The sequence below is a fragment of the Marmota flaviventris genome, chromosome 7 (genome assembly GCF_047511675.1).
Source record: "Marmota flaviventris isolate mMarFla1 chromosome 7, mMarFla1.hap1, whole genome shotgun sequence".
In the NCBI taxonomy this organism is placed as follows: domain Eukaryota; kingdom Metazoa; phylum Chordata; class Mammalia; order Rodentia; family Sciuridae; genus Marmota; species Marmota flaviventris.
In genome coordinates this window covers 85,607,936-85,628,597 of record NC_092504.1, presented here as the reverse complement: position 1 = coordinate 85,628,597, position 20,662 = coordinate 85,607,936, and the positions used below count along the sequence as shown (strand labels likewise).

The following is a 20,662-nucleotide window of genomic DNA, read 5'->3' as shown; positions in this document are numbered from 1 at the left end:
ATAATGACATGAAGATTAAATGAATATTTTAAAATAATTTTAAAGGTTGCACTACTGGCATGAGAACCTTTTTGTTTGCATCAACATTGTGATTGAATATGTTTAATTGTTTTTAAAATCTTGACTTAATACTTTGAATATGAATATTTCAATATGTACTTTTTTTTTTTTTTGTATCAGGGATTGAACCCAGGGGCACTTAATCACTGAGCCACATCCCCATTCCTTTTTATATTTCATTTAGAGACAAGGTCTCTCTGAGTTGTTTAGGGCCTTACTAAATTTCTGAGGCTGGTTTTAAACTTGAGATCCTCCTACTTCAGTCTCCTGAGCCACTGGGATTATAGGTATGCACCACTGTGCCTGGCTTTGTTTTTAAAGGCTTTGTGACTGAAAAAAAAAAATAATGTGCCAAAGATATGTAGATCTAAATAGAAATGGTCAGCTCTTTTTACTCATTATTCTATTTATATTTCAACCTATCCACTATCCATAATTATGAAAAATTCATTTGTTGAAATGCAGCTAGTTAGTCTACACATTGGTTAACACCTATAATCTCAGCTACTCAGGAGGATGGAAAGTTTGAGGTCATCCTGGGCAACTTAGATAAACCCTGTCTCAGAAAAAATTTTTAAAAAGGATTGACAGTGTGGCTCAAGGGTAGAGTGCTTGTGCAATGTACCGGGTTTAATCCCTAACATGCTGGGGGAGGGCAGGGGGAAAGAAGGAAGGAAGGAAGGGAGGGAGGGAGGGAGGGAAGGAAGGAAGGAAATTTTCACCTTCCCTAATGAAAAACTGCATGTTCTGCAAGTTAATAGAGGATACTATTTTTTTAAGGGGTATCAAAAATCCATTCGAACCATTTGGAAGATTTTTAAACAAGTTTCAAATTCCCCATTTGCAATTTTTTGTTTCTATGCAATACATTATTTTTAGTGTCAAAAATCACAATGATGCAAACACTTTCAGTCCTCATTATTTGAAAGATATTTTCCAAAATATCTGTTGGGTAGCACATTGTTGTCAGTTACTTGTCATCACTGAAAAGACTGGCAGATTTGGAGTACTTGTCTTTTTAACAAAGAAAAATGTCTAACTCCCTACATTTGACCAGTTTTGAAAGGTCTTTGTCTTGATTTTTGTTGTTTTTATTCCTCTCATTATGAATTATACTAAAGCATCTATAATTTGTGGGAATATAATCTGTAAATCTATTTAACCAGTTACTACAAACTATAATACACTACACTGAAAACAGTCTAATAAGAGTTCTCAAGTCAGTGCCTCCAAGATGAGACACCCTCCTGTGCCATGGATACCATCACACAGCCAGATACTGGTGTCAATCCACTTTCTAAAATGTTAGCAAAGCTTAATTTCTTTCTCACTTGTAAATTTCAGTTGAAACTTTTTGATTTTCTTTCCATTTCGAGATCTCAAGAGACCCTCAATCCACTCAAAATATGATTGTTATAATGTATTGAACAGCTAGTAAAGTACTTAATCTTCTCAGTAATGGTGTTAGTATTATTCATTTTGTAGATGAGAACACTGTGATCTAAAAGTTAAGTAACTTGCTAAAAAAATTATGTAGTGCTTCTTTGTAGCCAAAACCCCTTTTCTTTTTACTTTCCCACAATTATGTCTGTGTGTAACTGATTGGACTGGCTTCTTCATGAAAGTGGACTCATTGAATTGCCTTCTTTTTCATATATATGGACAATCTGTCACATTTTGAAAGTATTATCAGCTCAGTTCTGGGACTTTTTATATTTATTCACCATGTAAAAGCAAGAGAGGTTCATGACTATTGAAAACCTCCTATTGCATGAGGCAAGAATTACTTCTGGTCTTGGACATAAAACTGAGATCTCTGGGCCTTCTGGACTCATTGCCAGGTGGAATTGTAAAAGGGCTTAAAGGGTCAGATTCCCAATTTTTTCTCTCAATAGCTCTCCCATTTTTTTACCCAGGAACTGTGACAATTATCCTTCACTCTTTGTATAAAGTTAGACCTTTAGCTAATAGGTTTAAAGTGCATACAATTTAGGTCTGTTTATGACTAATGACTTATGTCAAAGATTTCCAGTGCTGGCCAATGGGCTGATTGAATCAGAATTACCTACGATGTATGTGTGCTAGCAGGAGGGAAGAGGAGGCAACTTGTAAAAATATATATTCTCAAGTCTTACCACGTCTAGAAACTCTGATTTAGTAGACCTTTACTGAGATCCAAGAATCTGTATTAAAGAAATGTCGCTATTGATTCTAATATATAACCTGTAACCTGTTTAAGATAGCACTACTTTATTCTCCCCTTTAATCTCTTGTCATTAAAAATTCACAATTGAATCATGCTATAAACAAATTATTGAATCTTTTTATTTATGAATCTTATATTGAGCCTTTCCACCAAATGAAACATTTTGGGACTTAAGTAGCCATTCCATAAGGAGATACTTCCTAGTTTAGTAGTTCTAAGATTATTTTTAATTTGAGGTTTTATTAAAGCAAAGCCTTCATTCATTGATTAAAAGCACGTATTTCCTCTGTGCTCATGTGAATGTGATTCTAAAGTGAGAAGTCAGTTCCATGTGTTTCTCTAAGTATGCCTGAATGTTAAAATGACAAGAGTCACAATTCACCCTTTGCTATCCTTTCAGTGACAATTACTACTTTAAGAACAAATAAAGATCCTTAGAGAAAATAGGGAAGAAACAGTTCTGTTGTATTTTATATCTGCCACCATCCCAGTGTGTGCTTTTCATACCCATGACAATCTGGATAAATTTAAGGCAGTATAGATAGAGATTAAGTAAGTCGCCTTGGAAATTAGACTATTAGAATTTAAATCCTAATGCTGCCCATTTGGCTTCCATTTTCCTATCCATTAAGGAGAGTAGTAACATTATTTATCTTATAGATTGTTTGGAGAGTTAAATGAGTCGGAGTTCACAAGGAATGTTTAGAACAATGCCTGGCACTCACAGAGTGGTGACTATTATTACTGCATGAGTAATTGACAAAAGAACGTGGTTTAGAGCCAGGTAGGATTGTTCTAGTCCTGAAGTAAGACAGACAGAAGTTGAGATCAAATAGAATAACTAAGCCTCTAACAGAATATTGCTATCAATAGCCAAAAATGACTGATATAATCTTAAAATTATTGATTAACATGTTTAGGCAATCTTTCAAATGATGAAAACAGCATTCCAAATAGTATACCTGTGAATTTGACTGTTCAAATTATGAGTTTCTTCCTCAGTACCAGAGAGAGAGAGAGAGAGAGAGAGAGAGAGAGAGAGGATTACTCATCACTAACATATCTATGGCAGAACCCCAGATAGCAAAATTCTGATTGCTATCAGATTGTCACTTCCTCTATGGTGATTACATTGACAGTCCCATTTGGTGGTAATCCAGTGCTCTGGGTTGTTTCCTGGAATGCCTCTGGGGAAAATACCGAGATCCTACTCTTGACCCTGACAGCACCCACTTGTTATTACAGGAATACTATTCATGTAGGGTGGATTTAGATCCCCCCAAAATAGAAAGACTGTCATCTTACCATCAGTTACAAAGGTCTTCTGATTACATATTAGATTTTTTTAAAAAAGGATTTTAGCCTTTCGATCTGATTTGGTACTCTTTGAAAGGAAGGCCATCGTCCCAGGAGTCCAAATGGTTGGGTATGTACTACATCATTCTCATCAGAAAACTTCTTATCTGGGGAGCTATATTTTTGGAACAATAGCCAATAGGTTGATTCAGATTAAAATCTAAAACCTGAGATCCACATATTAGCTTCCTATTTCCAACTCTGACACTAGTGTATTTTATAATTTCTATATTCTTCTCAATTCATTTAAGCAGGAACTTTTGTCTTCAAAATGTTTACAGATTAGATAATATCACATATGTCTTGATTATTAATTTATATCCAGTGTCTTTCAGATACATCCAGAAGATACTAATATTTTGTCAAATGAATGAATTCTCATTAAGTCATAGGCCTAGCATCAGTGGCTACATTGTAAAGTTTCAAGGGCAAAGTTTTCCCCCACCAATGGAATATATTGCAACAGTGAGTTCTCTCTCATTTTTGAGATTAATGCTCATGGCTCCAAGTGAGTTAGTTCTGCCCTCAGCAATGTGTTATATGAACTAACACAGATCTTTGATTTTGTTTTCTGTTTGGTAGTTACGTTCAATGAAGAGACCCTCAAAGATATAGTTTTCCTGTGGATTTATAGGCATATTCATAGTTAGAAAAATTCTCTAAATTTTCTTTGTATAATGCATATAATCATGAAATTGCCATGAATAATAAGTACAAAAAGTCTGTACTTTTAAAGCAAGCTATGTTGGAAAAACAAAATCATTTCTGTTTTCCTTATTGTCTGTTTTGATCTTCTTTAATTACTTGGTGTTTTACTGCCTGAGTTGGGGGACTTTGGTCCATCAGTATTTTCACTTATGCTTCATATAATGGAGAAATCATGATCTAAGACTAAAGTATCACTGGGACAGCTATACGTACATGTGTGAAAATAAGTGAATCAGCAAAACAACTAGAGAGCCATGAACTAATTCATTTTTTCACAACTACTTGCAACTTAAAACCTTATCTTCAAGGCATTGAGGTCCAGTGGTGAACAAGTCAGAGTGCCTGGGTGTTGAAACAATGTAAATGAAAAGCTTCCTGTGGAAAGACAGGAAATGAACAGATGGAACACACACACACACACACACACACACACACGAGTATATTGTATAATACTGTATATTATATGTATTATATATACATATATAATTTTAATAATATTTTATATGATGTTAATGATATATAATTAAATATTGGAGAGCATTAAGTGCTATGAAGAGAAAAATAAGCAGAGTCACAGGATAGCGAATGCTTGTAGGTGTTATTTGGAGGAATGGTTACAGAAAGCTTCTTCTAATGGGTAATTGGACCCCGGATTTGAATGGAGAAGCCATGAAAATAGCAGGGAAGGAGCACTGCAGATGGAGGAACAGCACAAGGACCATACTTCAAGGACACATGCTTGACTTGCTGGAGGCTGAGCAAGGAGGCTGGGGAAGTATAAGAAACCATGAGAATGGGAAGAAGTAGGTCAGTGAAACAGTCAGAGGCAATATCATGTAAGATCTGGTTGGCCATAAAAATAGATTTAAATTCCATTTTTAAATGTGATGGGAAGCCATGTTAAAGTGGAGAGCAGGAATCAACAATATTTAATTTACATTTTAAGGGGATCACTCTGGGTGCTGTGAGAGGAATCGACCAGAGGAAGAGTGACACCAGAGGCAAGGGCAGGGATTCTAGTTAGGAGGCTGTGGCTCATACTCGCGCAAGATCATAGTGGCTTGGACTGAAGTTGTTGCTCTGGGAATGAAAAATGGTCAGCTCTTGGACATATTTTGAAAGTTTTGCTATGGTTTGAATGTAGAGTATGAGAGTACAAGAGGCACAAACGTGGATTTAAAAAAATCTAAATTTTGTCTTAAATGAGTATATAACATGTCATTACTGAGCTAGAAAAGCAAGTATGGGGGATAATATGAAGAATTCTACTTTAGGGCTGAGGTTGCGGCTCAACGGTAGATCGCTCACCTAGCATGTGAGAGGCACTGGGTTCGATCCTCAGCACCACATATAAACAAATAAAACAAAAGTATTATGTCCATCTACAACTAAAAATATTTTTAAAAAATTTAAAAAGAATTCTACTTTAAACATGTTAAATTTGAGACCCTAGTTAGGCTGTCATGGGCAATTCCACATACAAATCTGCATTTCAGGAAATGCAGTGGGTTTTAAATTCATCATTCATCAACAAAATGGTGAGGCCATGAGGCCCTAAGGCTTTAGTTAGAGAACAGAAGCAGTTTTAAGACCTGGGGACATTTTTCCTCAGGGGAAATAGGGTGATCCAGGAAAGCAGAGTGAGAAAAGAGCAGGAAAAAAAACCAGGAGAGTATGTCATGCCAGAAGCCACATGAAAATAAAAGAGAAATCCACTGGCTTAACCAATGTTTCTGGGGTCTGGATAAGTTGAGGATTATTAGATGATCATTGGGTTTGGAGGTTGTCGGTGACCTTGAAAAAAAATGGGTTCAGTGGAGCATTGGGGGTGAAATTATGAGAAAGTGGAGGCAAGGAAGTGAAATCGGGCAGTGTAGATGAGTCTTCTTAGTGTGGCTATAAAGGAAGGCAGAAAAATGGGACAGGAGCTGGAGAGAGACTTGTGGCCAAGACAGGACTTTTTAGAGATGCAAGATATTATATGTTTGTATGGTGATGAGCTTGATCTAGGTGAGAAGAGGAAATCAGTGATGCTGAAGAGCTAGGAGGTCACAGGGCTCAGTAACACAGGCCTGTAAGCCCAGTGGCTCAGGAGGCTGAGGCAGGAGAATAGCTAGTTCAAAGCCTGCCTTAGCAAAAGTGAGGCACTAAGCAATTCTGTGAGGCCCTGTCTCTAAATAAAAATATGAAATAGGGCTAGGGATGTGGTTCGGTGGTTGAGTGGCCCTGAGTTCAATCCCTGGTACCTCCCCCCACAAAAAAAAAAAAAAAAAAAAAGAGAGAGAGCAAGGAGGTGATTACAGGAATAATGGAAGGAAGGGATAGTACTGGCTATATCTTTACCAATAGAAGGATGAGGGACCCGTGGGTTCTGATACAAAAGTATCAGTAAATGTCGGTACAAGAATAAGGACAATCTCTTCTCATTGACTATTTTATCTCAGTGAAATAAGATACAAGGCCATTAATAGACAGTGAGGAGGTGAGAGAGGTTTGGGCAGCCTGAGAGGAGAGCAGAAGGTGGAATAGTAACTGGGATGGCCAACCCATGCTGGGGCCAACTTCAGGTCATGGTCATAAATTGATGGTGTCATGCTTGTGTATTTTTCTCCAGCCAAAATCATTTGCTTAAGTAGAAGCTCAGGATAGGTAGAGAATATGATATAACATTGGAATTTTAACTGTCAATGAATAACACATCTTACCCCCTTGTACTCAGAATCAATTAAGAAATTGAAGCAAAAAAAAAGCAATCTTTATTATTATAAAATGGTCAGGATGTAGCTTCTGATATTCAGCCAATTCTTCACTCCAGACTCTTTCTGATGCTGGCAGGCACCTTCCTTCATGCAGAACAGGCCTGCCTTGCTCATCAGAAAACTCATTTTATCTCCAGAGGGGAGGAGATACTGAAGGTGGGGAGAAAGGCTGAAAGTCAGGAGAGCTCAGGGTTCTCAACCCTGGCTGCACATTGGGATTGCCTGGGAATCATTAAAAGAAACTGATGCTTAGGTACACTGCCAGGGATTCTGATTTAACTGGTTTGGGGTGCCATCTGGGCATCTGGAATTTTGAAAGTCCCCCGTAGGTAATTCTAATGTGAGGCCAGGGTTTTCTCCTAATAATAAACATGGTTGGAATTTTCCAGATAAATATGACACAGGCAGAAAGGGACAAAGGAACAAAGAATGCTTTTTCAAAAGTCATTACATTGAGGTACCATGGAATTTAAAGAGACAAGTGAGGATATGAGAGAATTGACGGAATAGCAAAAGAACGTAGGGTCTAGGGATTGGTGGATGTTTTGGAAGCTTTCCAGAATTGTTGAAGTTGGGCTATAGAGGAAGGGCATTAGTAGGACAGGAGATTAATATCAGAGAATCAAATGATTGAATTTAAATTCTGAGATGTTAAAATGGCAAGTTCTAAGGTATGATGTTATCTTAGTCCATTTCCTGTTGTTATAATCAAATACCACAGACCAGGAAACTTATAAATAATAAAGATTTAGAGTCATGCATGGTGATGCACTCCTATAATCCCCCAAACTCCAAAGGTTAAGGCAGGATGATTGCAAGTTTAAGACCAGGCTTAGTAACTTAACAAGATCCTGAGCAACTTAGCAAGACCTTGCTCAGTGGTAAAACACCCCTGGGTTCACTCCCCAGTACCAAAAAAAAAAAAGATTATTCACCTCATGGTTTCACAAGTCCAAGATACCACATCTCATAAGAGCTTTTTTTTTTTTTTTTTTTTTTTTGCTAGAGGTGACTCTACAGAGTCCCAAATTGGTGTAAGGCATCACATGGCAAAACATAAGGTCCCAGCTCAGATTTCTCCTCTTTCTTCTTATAAAGCCACAAACCCATTGGATTAGGACCCCACTCTTACAGCCTCATATAACCTTAACTATCTCCAAAGTTCACACCTCCAAATACCAGGGTTGAATTGTTTTTACCCTTCTAAGACCTGACATTGGGGATCAAATTTCAACACGTGGAGGACATTCAAACCATCTCAAGTGTAGAATGAGATCACTAAAGAGAAAGAAGGTCATGGGCAAGAGAGAGTGATACACTGGATAAATCATCAATGTGAATATTAAAAAAAGCAAGAGTAATGACAGGAACCAGGATGGCCGTAGCATCTGGAGTCCAGAGAAGCAAGTCGAGCAAGTCTGAGGTTCACAGCAGCCTTGAGGTTCACCAGTGTCCTGGTTAGGTGATCTATATTGGTACAACTTTCTGTGTCCTTTAACAGACAACCAATTCCTTCAACCATAGATCTGAGAGAGAGAGAGAGAGAGAGAGAGAGAGAGAGAGAGAGAGAGAGAGAAAGCCAAAAGAGATGACCCAAAATGTGATGTTTAGGTATAAAGAAAAAGCTTACAACTGTTTTCCAAATATGCTTGTATTTTGCATTTTCCATTGGTAAAAGTGAAGGAAAGACCAATATAATGTTTATAGGTCTTGGACATAAATCTTAAGAAAGTTCATTTTTCTCCCTCTTCCTTCTCCCATTTAGTGGATGGACAAACATGGAGCATGCCTTGCATGGGCTCCCTTTGAGCTTGAGCAGACCAGTTTGGTGGGTTCTATTCTTACTCTTTTACCATTGATGCATAACTATGCTGGAGTCAATCACTTTTCATTTGTCTTATTTTGCTAATTCCTCATCTCAGGACATGCCCCCCTTCTTCCAACTTTCCCTTCCCTTTTGCAATCTTCCAATTTGCTATGCAGCAATAATTTCCCTTTACACTGCTCCTGCCAATTGCAGTGCCAGATGGCTTTGGTTCTGAGCCCCCTCACCCAGCCCCCCTTGAGAACAGCTGCCATTGTCATTGCTGTGAACACGTCGTGGCTTTGAACCCATAGCGCAGGGACCCAAACTTGATGCTCGGCATTGGGAGGGGCTGGCACTAATGCAAGGAACCATGAAAACCGCACACACTTTTTCTTGCTGCTGTTCAGCAAAAGCCCTTAGAAAAGGCTCTTTAGCATTTTTTCAATCATCTGTGTATCGAAATCTCATTGTAGAGTTTAATTCCTTTATCACCTGACTCAGCTTCCTAGCCATGAAGTTCTCTTTTGTGCTTTAAACTCAGTTAGAATCCCGTATTTCCTATCCTGAAAGCAGATGTGAAAACACAACAACTGGGGGAGGGGGGTGTACGTGTGTGTGCACACCTGTGAGCACATGTGTACACCAGCCTGTGTGTTGGTGTGTTTGCATTTGTGAACCCATCTCTTTAGAAATCTAGCACATTCTCTTATCCACATCCAAATATTTGTGTTTAAAATTGATCACTCAACAAGAAAAAGAGTTTGGTGGCTTTCTGGACAATCTTTCCCTTAAGTCACCTTCTGAGGAAAGAGAAAGGAATAGAAATTCATGTTCGTTTTTTATCATGAGATGTACTCTGTTCATCCCAACACTTAAAATTCTGCTACTGTGACACAACTTTTTAAAAAATCATAATTTTGAGTCCTCTGAAATGGCAGGTTGGTGGTGGGCCTAAAGACCCAAACAAAAAACCCTGAATCGAATTCTGTGTGGACAAATATGCATTTCAAAGACACTGCCCATGTAGTCAGTGGGTTAGGGTTTTTGTGTTGTTTTCTTTTTCATTCTCTTTTGGGGCTGGGGGAGGGCGAGGGGCTCCCTTTCATGTTAATCTAATTGTGCACAACCCAGGCACATTTTGCCATGTAGGGAGACTTTCTTTTTAGTGTCCCTTCCCTACCACACACCCTGGCCTCTTTCATTTCTCCCCTTCTGAGGTCAGAGTGCTCCCCGGGGCTGTACATTTCGGGGAGATTCCCAGAATGGTGATGTATTCTGTGTTGCTGCCGAGGAATTTACTATCCCCTCACTTGGCAGCAAATGAAAGTGGGTATTAATTTCTCAGAGTGGCCGGTGGAAACACGGGAGAGAGGCCGCAAGAATGATGCTCACCTAAATCTGTATGTAGCACACAGCATGCGGCCAGTTTCAAAAGAGAGACAGCCAAGAGAATGAAAGGAAAGAAAAGATTCTCCTGAGTTGACTTCTCTGCATTTTGCATGGTTAGGTTTTGGAGAGAGATACGAGAGATTTGGGCCCTGAACTGGAGTTAAATTATGCAGCTGCGGAGATGCCAGGTCCTCCAGAATAGGATGCTTCGTTTAGATTTTCCACAATGCTATTGAAGTGCTTATTTTCCTCCTGAAGAGACACAAACAGATGCAAACTTCTGTAAACACTTTAGAAATGAATTCAGTGAGTTTGGCCTCTCAGCAGTGCTCAATAGCTGACAGAAAAATGTCTAATTAGTGCAAGTGGAAATAATAGGGCCACTTGGATTCCTTCCATCCTCCTCCAAGTCTACTTTTCCAAGGAACTCAAAGGCCCTTTTGTTTGGCGGGTCACCCTCTCTCAGGCTTTTGTGCTCCGATCTATTAAGAGTAGAAGGGGGAAAAATAGATTAGGCAATGTTCTGTGCTCAAATATATGGCGTGTTCATGCGGGGTGCAGAATAGCGTGTTTGCAGCCTCAGTTTACAGGTGCCTGGGGAGGGATTCCTGCGTTGGCAACAGCCAAAAGCAGCGCACACGTGCGTGCTGAGAGGGCTGCTTCCCTTTGAAGAGCAGCTTCCCTCCACCAAGGGCCATGGAGTGTGCTCGTTTCCCTTTTTCTTTCTCAGTTTCCGGGAACCTCAGTCCTCAGAGTTGGTGAAGGGGAAAAAAAAAGAGATTAAAAGAAGTTAGAGGTTCCCCCATTTTCTGAGATAAGCCTTATGGATGTGACCTGCATTATCATTTCTGTTTCGCTCAATTGAAAATTCCACTGAAACTTTTTTGGGGGAAGCCTGGCTTTGCCTATGGATATTTTTGTCATACAAGAAAGAGGGAATGAGTGACTGATTGCTTTTTTCTATTTTTTTCCCATCATACTCCATGTCATTTATTAAGCATTCAATCTGTCCAACTCTGTGCTGAGCACTGGACCCAAATAGCCTCTAATCTTGAAACAGCACCACAAATAAATATTATCCACATTTCACAGATGATGTCATCGAGACTAGAGATGTCAAGTGACCTGGCATGGGAAGAAATTAGTGAAGCTGGGAAACAAACCCAGGTATCGCTGATGTTATCTCAGATCTTATATATGTTTTTAATCTCTGGAAGTTTTATATCTTCCATATCTATACTTCATATACATAATTTCTATTCTACCTCATAGAACATGTACAATAAAGTTATAACTGTCATTTGGGGTCACTTTATATAGATTATTTATCTGTGCAATATGGGCTTCTTTCCTGATTGTTTTTGGGACTTTTGTTTGTTTGTTGTAACAGAGATTGAACCCAGGGGCACTTAACCACTGAGCCACGTCCCAGACCTTTTTTTAATATTTATCTAGAGACAGAGTCTCACTGAATTGCTTAGTACCTCACTGAAGCTGTCTTTGAACTTGTGATCCTCCTGCCTCAGCTCCCCAAGCCCAGCTTGATGGGTAATTTTTGATTCTATGACAGATATTGTAGATTTTGTCTTATTGTATAACAGATATTTGTGTGCCTTTGAATATTCTTGAGTTTGTTCTGGGACTCAGTCAAGTTAGCAAATAATTTGATCCCTTGCTTCTAAACTTACAGAGTTGGATAAATCTGAGGCTAATTTTGAGTCACTACTGAGGCAATTCCTTCCTTAGCACTTGAATGATGAGATTTTCTGTTGTGGCCTGTGGAAACACAAGCTCCCAGAGGCCTGAGGACTGTTTCCCCTGGACCTTTCAGATAATTCTTTCCCCAGTCTTGTGTGTTTCTTCATGCATGAGCTCACCTGTATTTGGCTAAAGACTCAGCCGGGGGACCCTCTGCAGAGCTCTGAACTTCTTGTTTTGTGCAGCTCTTTTCCTCTGATACTCTGCTGTGTGAACTCCACCTTGGCCTCTCCATTGGTGAACTCCACCTTGGTCTCTCCATTTTCTCATTTCAGGGAGACCACCCCACAGAGGGTACCCTGGACTAACACTGCTTCCTTTTAACTCCATGGGAGGAGAGACCAACTGGAGGAACTCCCCACTAATCACCAAATCATCATTTGCTCTCATGGCACTAACTTTTTTTTATTATGTTTTTAATACCTTTAATTAATTTATTTTTATGTGGTGCTGAGGATCAAACCCAGTACCTCACATGTGCTAGGCAAGTGCTCTAACCTAGCACATGACTAACTTTTACTAGAGAATTTCAAAGCATTGAAATTAAGGCCTCTCCTGGGAAATTTTCTTTCCTTTCTCTTAGCTTTAAATACATAACAAAAACACTCTTTTCATTGGAAGTTATTTTTCTATTTCTTCTTTTTCTGTCTTTCTTAGAATTTTCCTATCATAGTGAAGGATATGAGGTCCCAAAAGCTACTATTTAGACTCAGTAGTGGATTCAACCCAAAGACCCACTATGTCACAATTAGGCACTGCTCCAAATTACCTTGATCAACCACAGAGGAGAAGCAGAAGATGAAGTGAACCTCAAGAGACTTTTATTCCTTAAGTTTGGGCAAAGATGTGGAAAAAATGGAACTGTTGATGGGATTGTAAAATGGTGCAACCTCTATGGAGAACAGTATGGCGGTCCTCCAAAAATTAAAAATAAAGCTCACATGAGCCAGAAATCCCACTTCTGGGTATATATCCAAAAGAACTGAAAGCATTTCAAAGAGATATTTGCACATCTATATTTGTGGCAGCACATTCACAAGAGCTGATGGTCACCTAAGTGTCCATCGATAGATGAATGGATAAACCAACTGTGGTATACACATACAATAGACTAATAGTCACCTTAAAAAGGGAGGAAATTCTGTCACCTCATACAATATGAATGAACCCTGAAGGTCTCATGCTACATGAAGTAACCCAGTCATAAACAGACCAGTGCAGTATGATTCCACTTATATGAGGTACTTAAAGTAATCAAATGCATAAAAACAGAAAGTAGAATGGTGGTTGCCAGAATTTGGGGGTACAGGAGCTGTTTACTAGAAATAGAGTTTCAAATTTGCAAGGTGAAAAAATCCAGGAGACCTCTACCACAGCAATATAAATATGTTTAATACTACTGAGCTGTACACTTTAAAATGATTAAGACAATAAATTTTATGTTTTTACCACAGTACTATATATACTTACTTATATATACATGCATACATAATGAAAGAGAGAAACTTGAATTCTTGCCTGACTCTCACCCTTTTAATTTTGTATCTTTGAGAAGCCAGTTAGCCTCTCAGCCTGTTTCCTTTTCTTATTTAGACTTTAGGGTTACAGTAGGAATCAAACAAGCTCATGCTTATGAACATTTTTCATAAATTCGATGGTGCTACAAAGATGGAAACCATTATAATGAGGCAAGAGTCACTTCTGGAGAATAGCCTGCCTTGGAACATCTCATCCCAGTGGTAACTGCATCTACCTCAGGTGGAAGAGAGGCCCCAATGAGAAGGAGAGCAGGTCAAGCACCAAAGTGCAACATCAAAGAGAAGGCCCTCATTGGCTCGCTGAGTGCCATCCAACGTACACAGCCATGAGCAGAGCGAGAGGAATGGAGTTGCTCTTTTTAAGCAACCGTATAAGAGGGGCCGGCAGTGGAAGAAACTTCAAGTTCTATGGATAGTAAGCCTAAGTTGTTTACTTCAAGTTCTATAGATAGTTTGCCTGAGTTGCAAACCAAATGAATATACTTATGTAGTGCCCCATAGGTAGGACTCTTACTAAGAGACTGGCCTTCTTAGACAGAGCTGGGCACATGTACTACCAACAATTTGCTTTTCCACTTTTGAGTTCACATTTTATGAATGTCAAATGACTGATATTCATCATGAAACTGCATTTTCAGATTAATGATTTGTTTGACAAAACTCAATAGAAGTTTGAAGTATTTTAATTTTAATTAGGCTATATTTAGCTGGAAGGAAGAGAAGCTCAATCAGGTAGACTCATAAAAGGGGTGTACATTATCATGAAAGTAAATTTGGGACAGTACCGGAGACACATGACTCTAAGAATGCACCCAGGGAAGGTAGAGTTTGCTGTGGAGCCATTATTTTTTGATTTTCCTTCATATTGCCCATAAATGTGGCTCAGCCACACTCCACTTTCTATTTCTTTCTATCTTGCAATAACAAGCAAATTCTTTCTACATCTGTTAGTCAATTTTTTATTGTTGAAACCAAAATACCCCAAAATAACAACTGAGCGAAGGAAAAACTTATTTGGATTTATATAATTTCAGCCGTTCCGTTCATGGTCAGTCAGATCCATTGAACATAGCAAAAGAGCATGATGGAGGAAAGCTACTCAGCTCATGACAGACAAGAAGCAGAGAGTAAGAGGAGCTGGGAAAAAAATATATGATCCCATAGGCTCACCCTAACCCACCTCCTCCAGCCATGCCCCACCTGCCTACAGTTACCACACAGTAATCCATTCAAATTATTTATCCAATAAGTGGATGAATCCATTGTTTAAGGTAGTCTCTCATGACCTAATCATTTCATCTCCTCCATTAACACAGAATCTTTGAAGGATACCTCATACCCAAACCATAACCATGTCTTAGTTCAGATTGATAGGTTCCTTTTTTTCAAGCCAAGCCACAGAGTCATGGAGCCAGGTTTGAGAAGGCAAGGGGTAGAGAGAAGGTGTCAAGGCGAAGTGGCAAAATACATGGCTGCTTCAAAGACAGGGGCTGTGGGTTACTGTGTGCCTTAGAAAGGCAAGGATCTTGGGAGAGGGTCCAATGAATAAAGCTCTTTATTTCCCTAATCTGAACAGACTGGGAAATAAAACAGATAGGTAGACAAAAGATCAAATATTATCTTTAACTCTGATAACGAGTAAGTTGAATGATAAACCTTCATATTAGAACATAGCTGACCCCAGAAGTATGCAGACTTCCTTCTATATCCAGTCACAGTAATTTCTGGGCCAAACAGAACATCTCATATAAGATGGCTTTCTAGATAAAACTTAGAGAGACTGGGTTGTAGCTCAGTGGTAGATCACTTGCCTTGCATGCTTGAGGCATTGGATTCGAAACTCGGCACCACATAAAAATAAATAAATAAAGATATTGTATCCATCTACAACTAAAAATATACATATATAAAAACTTAGAGAAGAGCAGAAAAGAATCCCTGTTTTATTAACACAGTGTTCCCAAGAGGAAAAGGGAGGAGTGAAGCCATGCATGCCCAGCTTATTCTTCTCAGTACGATTAGTCACTCCTCCTCCTGTGTGGTGGAGTGGGTAGTAGAGTAGAGAGGCCAGGGGTGCTACAGTAATCCAGCCCCCTTTACATGGAAGGGAGCATCAAGAGGAGAGAAGGGATATCCTCCTTAACAATTGGCATCTCCAGCACAATAAGAACATGTATTGGCTTAGAACCACAAGATAGATTCAATACCTAATAAACACATTGATGGTTTAAAAATCTAAACAAGTTAAGACATTATCTCTTTGAAACAAGAAGGCTTATTGTGCTGGTTATCAATAGGCGTTACCTGATTAATGAAAATGCCCACAAAGATAAATGTTATATTCTACATGCAGTATATGGATCATTAGGTAGAAAAGCATAAACTAGAAATCAAATTATATGAACAAATACCATAGGTAGAATACAGAATGGGCCAGATGTGAAAGTTGAGGCCAGTTTTACTTAGAGATATGCTGATTATTTTAGTCAGCTTTCTAACACTGTAATGAAATACCCAAGATAACTAACTTATGAAGAGAAAAAAATGTTATTTTGGCTAACAGTTTTGGAGGTTCCAGTCTAAGATTGAGCAGGCCCATTGCTTTGGGCCTCTGGTGGGCATGTTGGATGGCAAAGGTGCAGAGCTCATGGTGAAGCACAACAGTTCACCTCATGACTGGAAAGCAAAAGGAGGAAGACAAGGTTGGGGTCTACAATTCCCTTCAAGAGCATTTCCCCAATTACCTGAGAATCTCCCACAAAGTGTCACCTCCTAAAAGTCCCCCTACTCCCAATGGTACCACTCTGGGGTACCATTGAACACATAGCCTTTTAGATCATTCAGCCTCCAAACTAGAGCATGAATTATTAAAACTCTAAAAGAACTGTACCCAATATATTTCAAGAAGAAGAGACTACTCTCTCCCAATGGGAATGAATACATTCTTTCTTATTTTGATAAGAGGAATATTCCAAGATGTCCTAAATTTAATTACGAGGGCTAGAGGACAGAAGGGAAGAGAGATGGAGGAGGTTGGTCAGTCAACATCTACAGGCTGAAAAGAACAAAAGACCATCTTGTATTCCTGAATGTACATTAAAACCTTAAATCAAATCCCATCACAACCCCCTCGGTGCTACAGTGGCTTACTTACAACCCCAACCAATCCAGAAGCAGCAGCTGCTTCTCCTTATGGACAGCATTCCTATCCCGGAACTTTCCCCACTTTGCTTTGTCCCATCCCTCTCATCTATAACCAGTGTGGGCTCAATGGAAACAGCTCGTGTCTTTCCACCTCAGATTTTCATTATAAAAAATAGTCTTAGCTCTGGTCCAACAAACATTTTCCAATAGCCACCTAGAATTGCTGCTAGAAGTGACAGGAGCTTGTCCCAGACCAGGTCCTCTTAAGCATCTATAATGGCTCATTAAACCTTCTATTTCAGAGACTCCCTCCTTCTCAAGAGTTTGTGTATAACACTTACAGTTTTTTTAATTAAGCCATGCTTAGACCAACAACTGCAATATTGACTGCACTCACTGTAACATCACTTAGTGTCCGATAATTGATGTCTAACTCCTGCAGCTTTCCTAATGCAAAGTGGGCACAGCAAGGCTTGTGAGCAGGGTAGATCTGAACCTGGCCCTCATGCTTGCACCTACATCCTGTCATGTGACCTTGGGCATGTTTCTTAACCTCTCTGAGTCTCTACAAATGGAGGTAATAACAGAACTTGCCTCGGGATTGCTGTGAGAACTGAGGGAATTAGTGAATATAAAGCACTAAAACGAGGTACACTGTGCTGTGTACCTAGTTTTGCCAGACAAGTTGAGTACTTGTGATTACAGGTGAAGAAAGCAGGGACTAGTACAGAAGTGCTGTAGTAGGAAAATGCTTGCAGGGCAGAGTAGACTTCATCTGTGGACAAACATGCTTAGAAAACACTCAGTTTGGCTTAGTTTAGCAGATGAAGGAAATCGTACTGGGGGACAGGCTCATTCATGCAGTTAGTTGTATGCCCACTGAATCAAAGACCTTGAGTACAACACACGGACAGATGATGTTTGTCCACAGAAGTTTGCCTCATTTATTCTTATTTCTTATTCACTTATACTTTCATTTCATGCCTATTTTCTTCCTTTTCTTATTGTGTTTATTAACTATATGTATAAAATGATAATATAAATTAAATTAGAATTGTCACCCAAAGTTCTGTGTTTCTTCTGAATTAATGTGTATGCAATAAATGAAGCAGGGTGTTATGAACTGAGTGGAAAGTTCTCCCAGATGTAATGATGACTGAAAGAAGAAAATGCAGAGTAACATGTTGCGTGTGATCTCATTTATGAGAGAGAGACAGAGAGGAAGAAAGGGAAAGAGAAAGCCAGCCCCCCCCCCCAAAAAAAAAGACTCAATTAGTGTCTGAGATTACATCAAAGGGTGCAAGAAATTCTGGAAGAATCTCTCACAAATCCTTATGGGGAAAGTGGGAACAAGATCAGGGGAAGGATGGGATAAGTTTCAGGGAAACTATGGGCTACATTTTGTTGTTGTTTGTTTTTAATTGTAGATGGACATATATCTTTATTTTATTTATTTATTTTTTTTACATGGTGCTGAGGATCCAACCCATGGCCTCACACATGCCAGGCCAGTGCTCCACCACTGAGCCACAATCTCTATTTTTAATTTTTACCCTAGATATATACCTATTGTTTGAATTTTTAACAACAGGAAATACGCATTTAGCACTTGGAACAGTTTGAGAAATATAGTGGGGGAAATGGAATGAACAAAATATATTCTTTCAAATGAATTGAATTTTCCTTATTTTTTCTTCTGTGATTTAGTTATCGAATACAATGTACTCCTAGATATCAGTTTGATGGTTATTGTTTGAATGAAAATGTCCCAAAGGTCAAGTCTGGGGCTAAGCCTGCCATCTTTGTCCGCGGGCTGCTGTGCCATCGGGTCCATTGGGTTCCCTGGCTGTTCCCGCAGGTGTCCTTGCGAGCCTCCATCGTCGCTCAGGACTGTGCCGCCGCGGCCGCTCTGGTCTTCTTGATGGACCGCTTCCTGTACGGGCTAGACGTCTCCGGGAAGCTCCTGCAGGTGGCCAAAGGTCTCCACAAGTTGCAACCAGGGACGCCAATCGCCCCGCAGGTGGTTATCCGTCAAGCCCGGATCTCGGTCAACTCAGGTGGGTTCTCTCCCGCGGACCCGGCTGCTCGTCCGTGCGGGCGTCGCCTGGTACTTACTCAGCTGCTCTTCGCTGCGACTCTCGGCCAGCCCCGCGCGCAGCCCGCGGGCATCCGCCCTGCGTGCCACCTCTCCGCGCCGCCCCGCCCCGCGCCTGCCCTTCCACCCGCCTCTTTGCCAGCACAAAAGCCCTGGCATAAAGGGTTTCAGAGCCAAAAGCAGTAGAGAAAATTGTGAAAGGGTGTGGAAAATACTAATTGGAGCTTTTGTCTTCTAACAAATCTGTCCTGCTGCTTTCAAACAGGGGTATCTGAATCGCTATACTTCGGACCAAGAGCCTTTAAAAAGCAGATTAGAATTCTACTATTTTCTCTTAGCGCTCCTGTCTCCTTTCTGTAGGGCCACTTGACTAAGCTGACAATGGACCTGACAAACCCACTGAAGCAATTTGAGGGTTTTTTTCATCATTCAGAACACCGGTACAGTACCTGATTAGGTCTGAAAGTATCTTTTTTTCCCCCCTGTCACTTTGAATGAAATGAAAAAATGAGGCTGACAGTCCAACTTAAGATGTGGAGCGGAGGGGGGAGTGAGAGGGGAGGGGGCCCTGCTATGTGTTACAGCATAGTCCATTTCCAGGGAATTCTTGAATTATTTAAACTACTGATAACCATTCCACTTAGGAAGTGGAATGCTATTCTCATTTCCAAATCTGAAAGACTGAAGCATGAAAAGAAGACAGGTTGTCCCTTCCAGAACAGGACTGGTTCCTTCATGATTGGTTTTACAATTTATTTAAAAAAAAAAAAAAAAAAAACCTCTGGTCTGTTAGAGGTTAAAATCTCTTTAACTACTTCATTTCCTTTGAAAGGGAACTGTAGTAATCAAACTAAGTAGGACAATCACTGAATGCCAAAGCGACAGATAAAAGGACATGGGAGAAATGGGTTTGTGGAGGTTACCTTTTCAAAAGCTCAAGTTCACTCACTTTCAAGTTCTGGCAACTGTGCATTAATTGAGCCCCGCCCCCCCCCCATCTTATTATTGACTTTTCTAGAGTAACTGTAGGGATAAAGTTGAACTTAGGAAAAATGTCTTCTTTCAGTTGTCCCTGATAACATTTATAATGTTTGAAGCTTGAGGGGAATCAAACAATTAGTGTTCCCTCTGGTAGTGTCAGATGACAGTGACATAAGCAGAGCATTCTCTGGGGAACAGAATGATTAGGCCTGGCATGTGCCACCAGGCTTGCAAGGTGAGTTCCATCAAAAAGAACTTGAAATAGGGCTGGGGTTGTGGCTCAGTAGTAGAGCACTTGCCTAGGATGCGTGAGGCACTGGGTTCAATTCTCAGCACCAAATATAAATAAGTAAATAAAATAAAGGTCCATCAACAACTAATAATTAAAAAATAACTTGAAATAGAATTACATCACATATTTACATATTTTGCAATATACAGAGCTGCTATGATGTGGCATGGAAATCCAAATCAAATGATAAGTGGGTATGTTTATAGTTTTGCTTTCACACAGCCACACTAAGTTGCTAAGTTTTCTTTTGTTGTTGTTGCTTTTTGTTTTGTTTTTGTTTTTGTTATTTCTCTCATATCTCTAACCAAGATGGTATAGTGGTTTTCTCCTGATAATGGACAAGCCTTGATAGCATCATGAATGGTACGCTTTTCTGCTCACATTGTCATGTGCCTAAGATGAAAGTCCTGGATCTTATTCCCCAATAGTTGGGGTTGGCTTTTCATCAAAGACACTTCCAAAAGTGTCACAAGAAGAAAAACTCAGCCTCAGAGTTAAGTCTTCCTTCTAAACTTCTGCCCCAAAATATCACTGAAGTCTCCACCTATACTGCATGTATGTAGGGATGG

General features: G+C 39.7%; 1 protein-coding gene across 4 annotated transcripts in view; it reads left to right on the top strand.

Annotated features, from left to right (window-relative positions):
- The window catches only part of Alpk1 (alpha kinase 1), a 128,278-nt gene that overhangs the window by 82,137 nt on the left and 25,479 nt on the right, over positions 1-20,662 (top strand). For 2 of the 4 annotated variants that reach the window (XM_027935382.3, XM_027935383.2), the window contains 2 exons: positions 11,378-11,452; positions 18,584-18,782. In XM_027935382.3, coding sequence (XP_027791183.2) covers positions 11,378-11,452; positions 18,584-18,782 — 274 coding nt within the window. The remainder of the gene's footprint in view (positions 1-11,377; positions 11,453-18,583; positions 18,783-20,662) is intronic. The other 2 variants (XM_027935384.3, XM_071614467.1) reach the window with 1 other exon arrangement.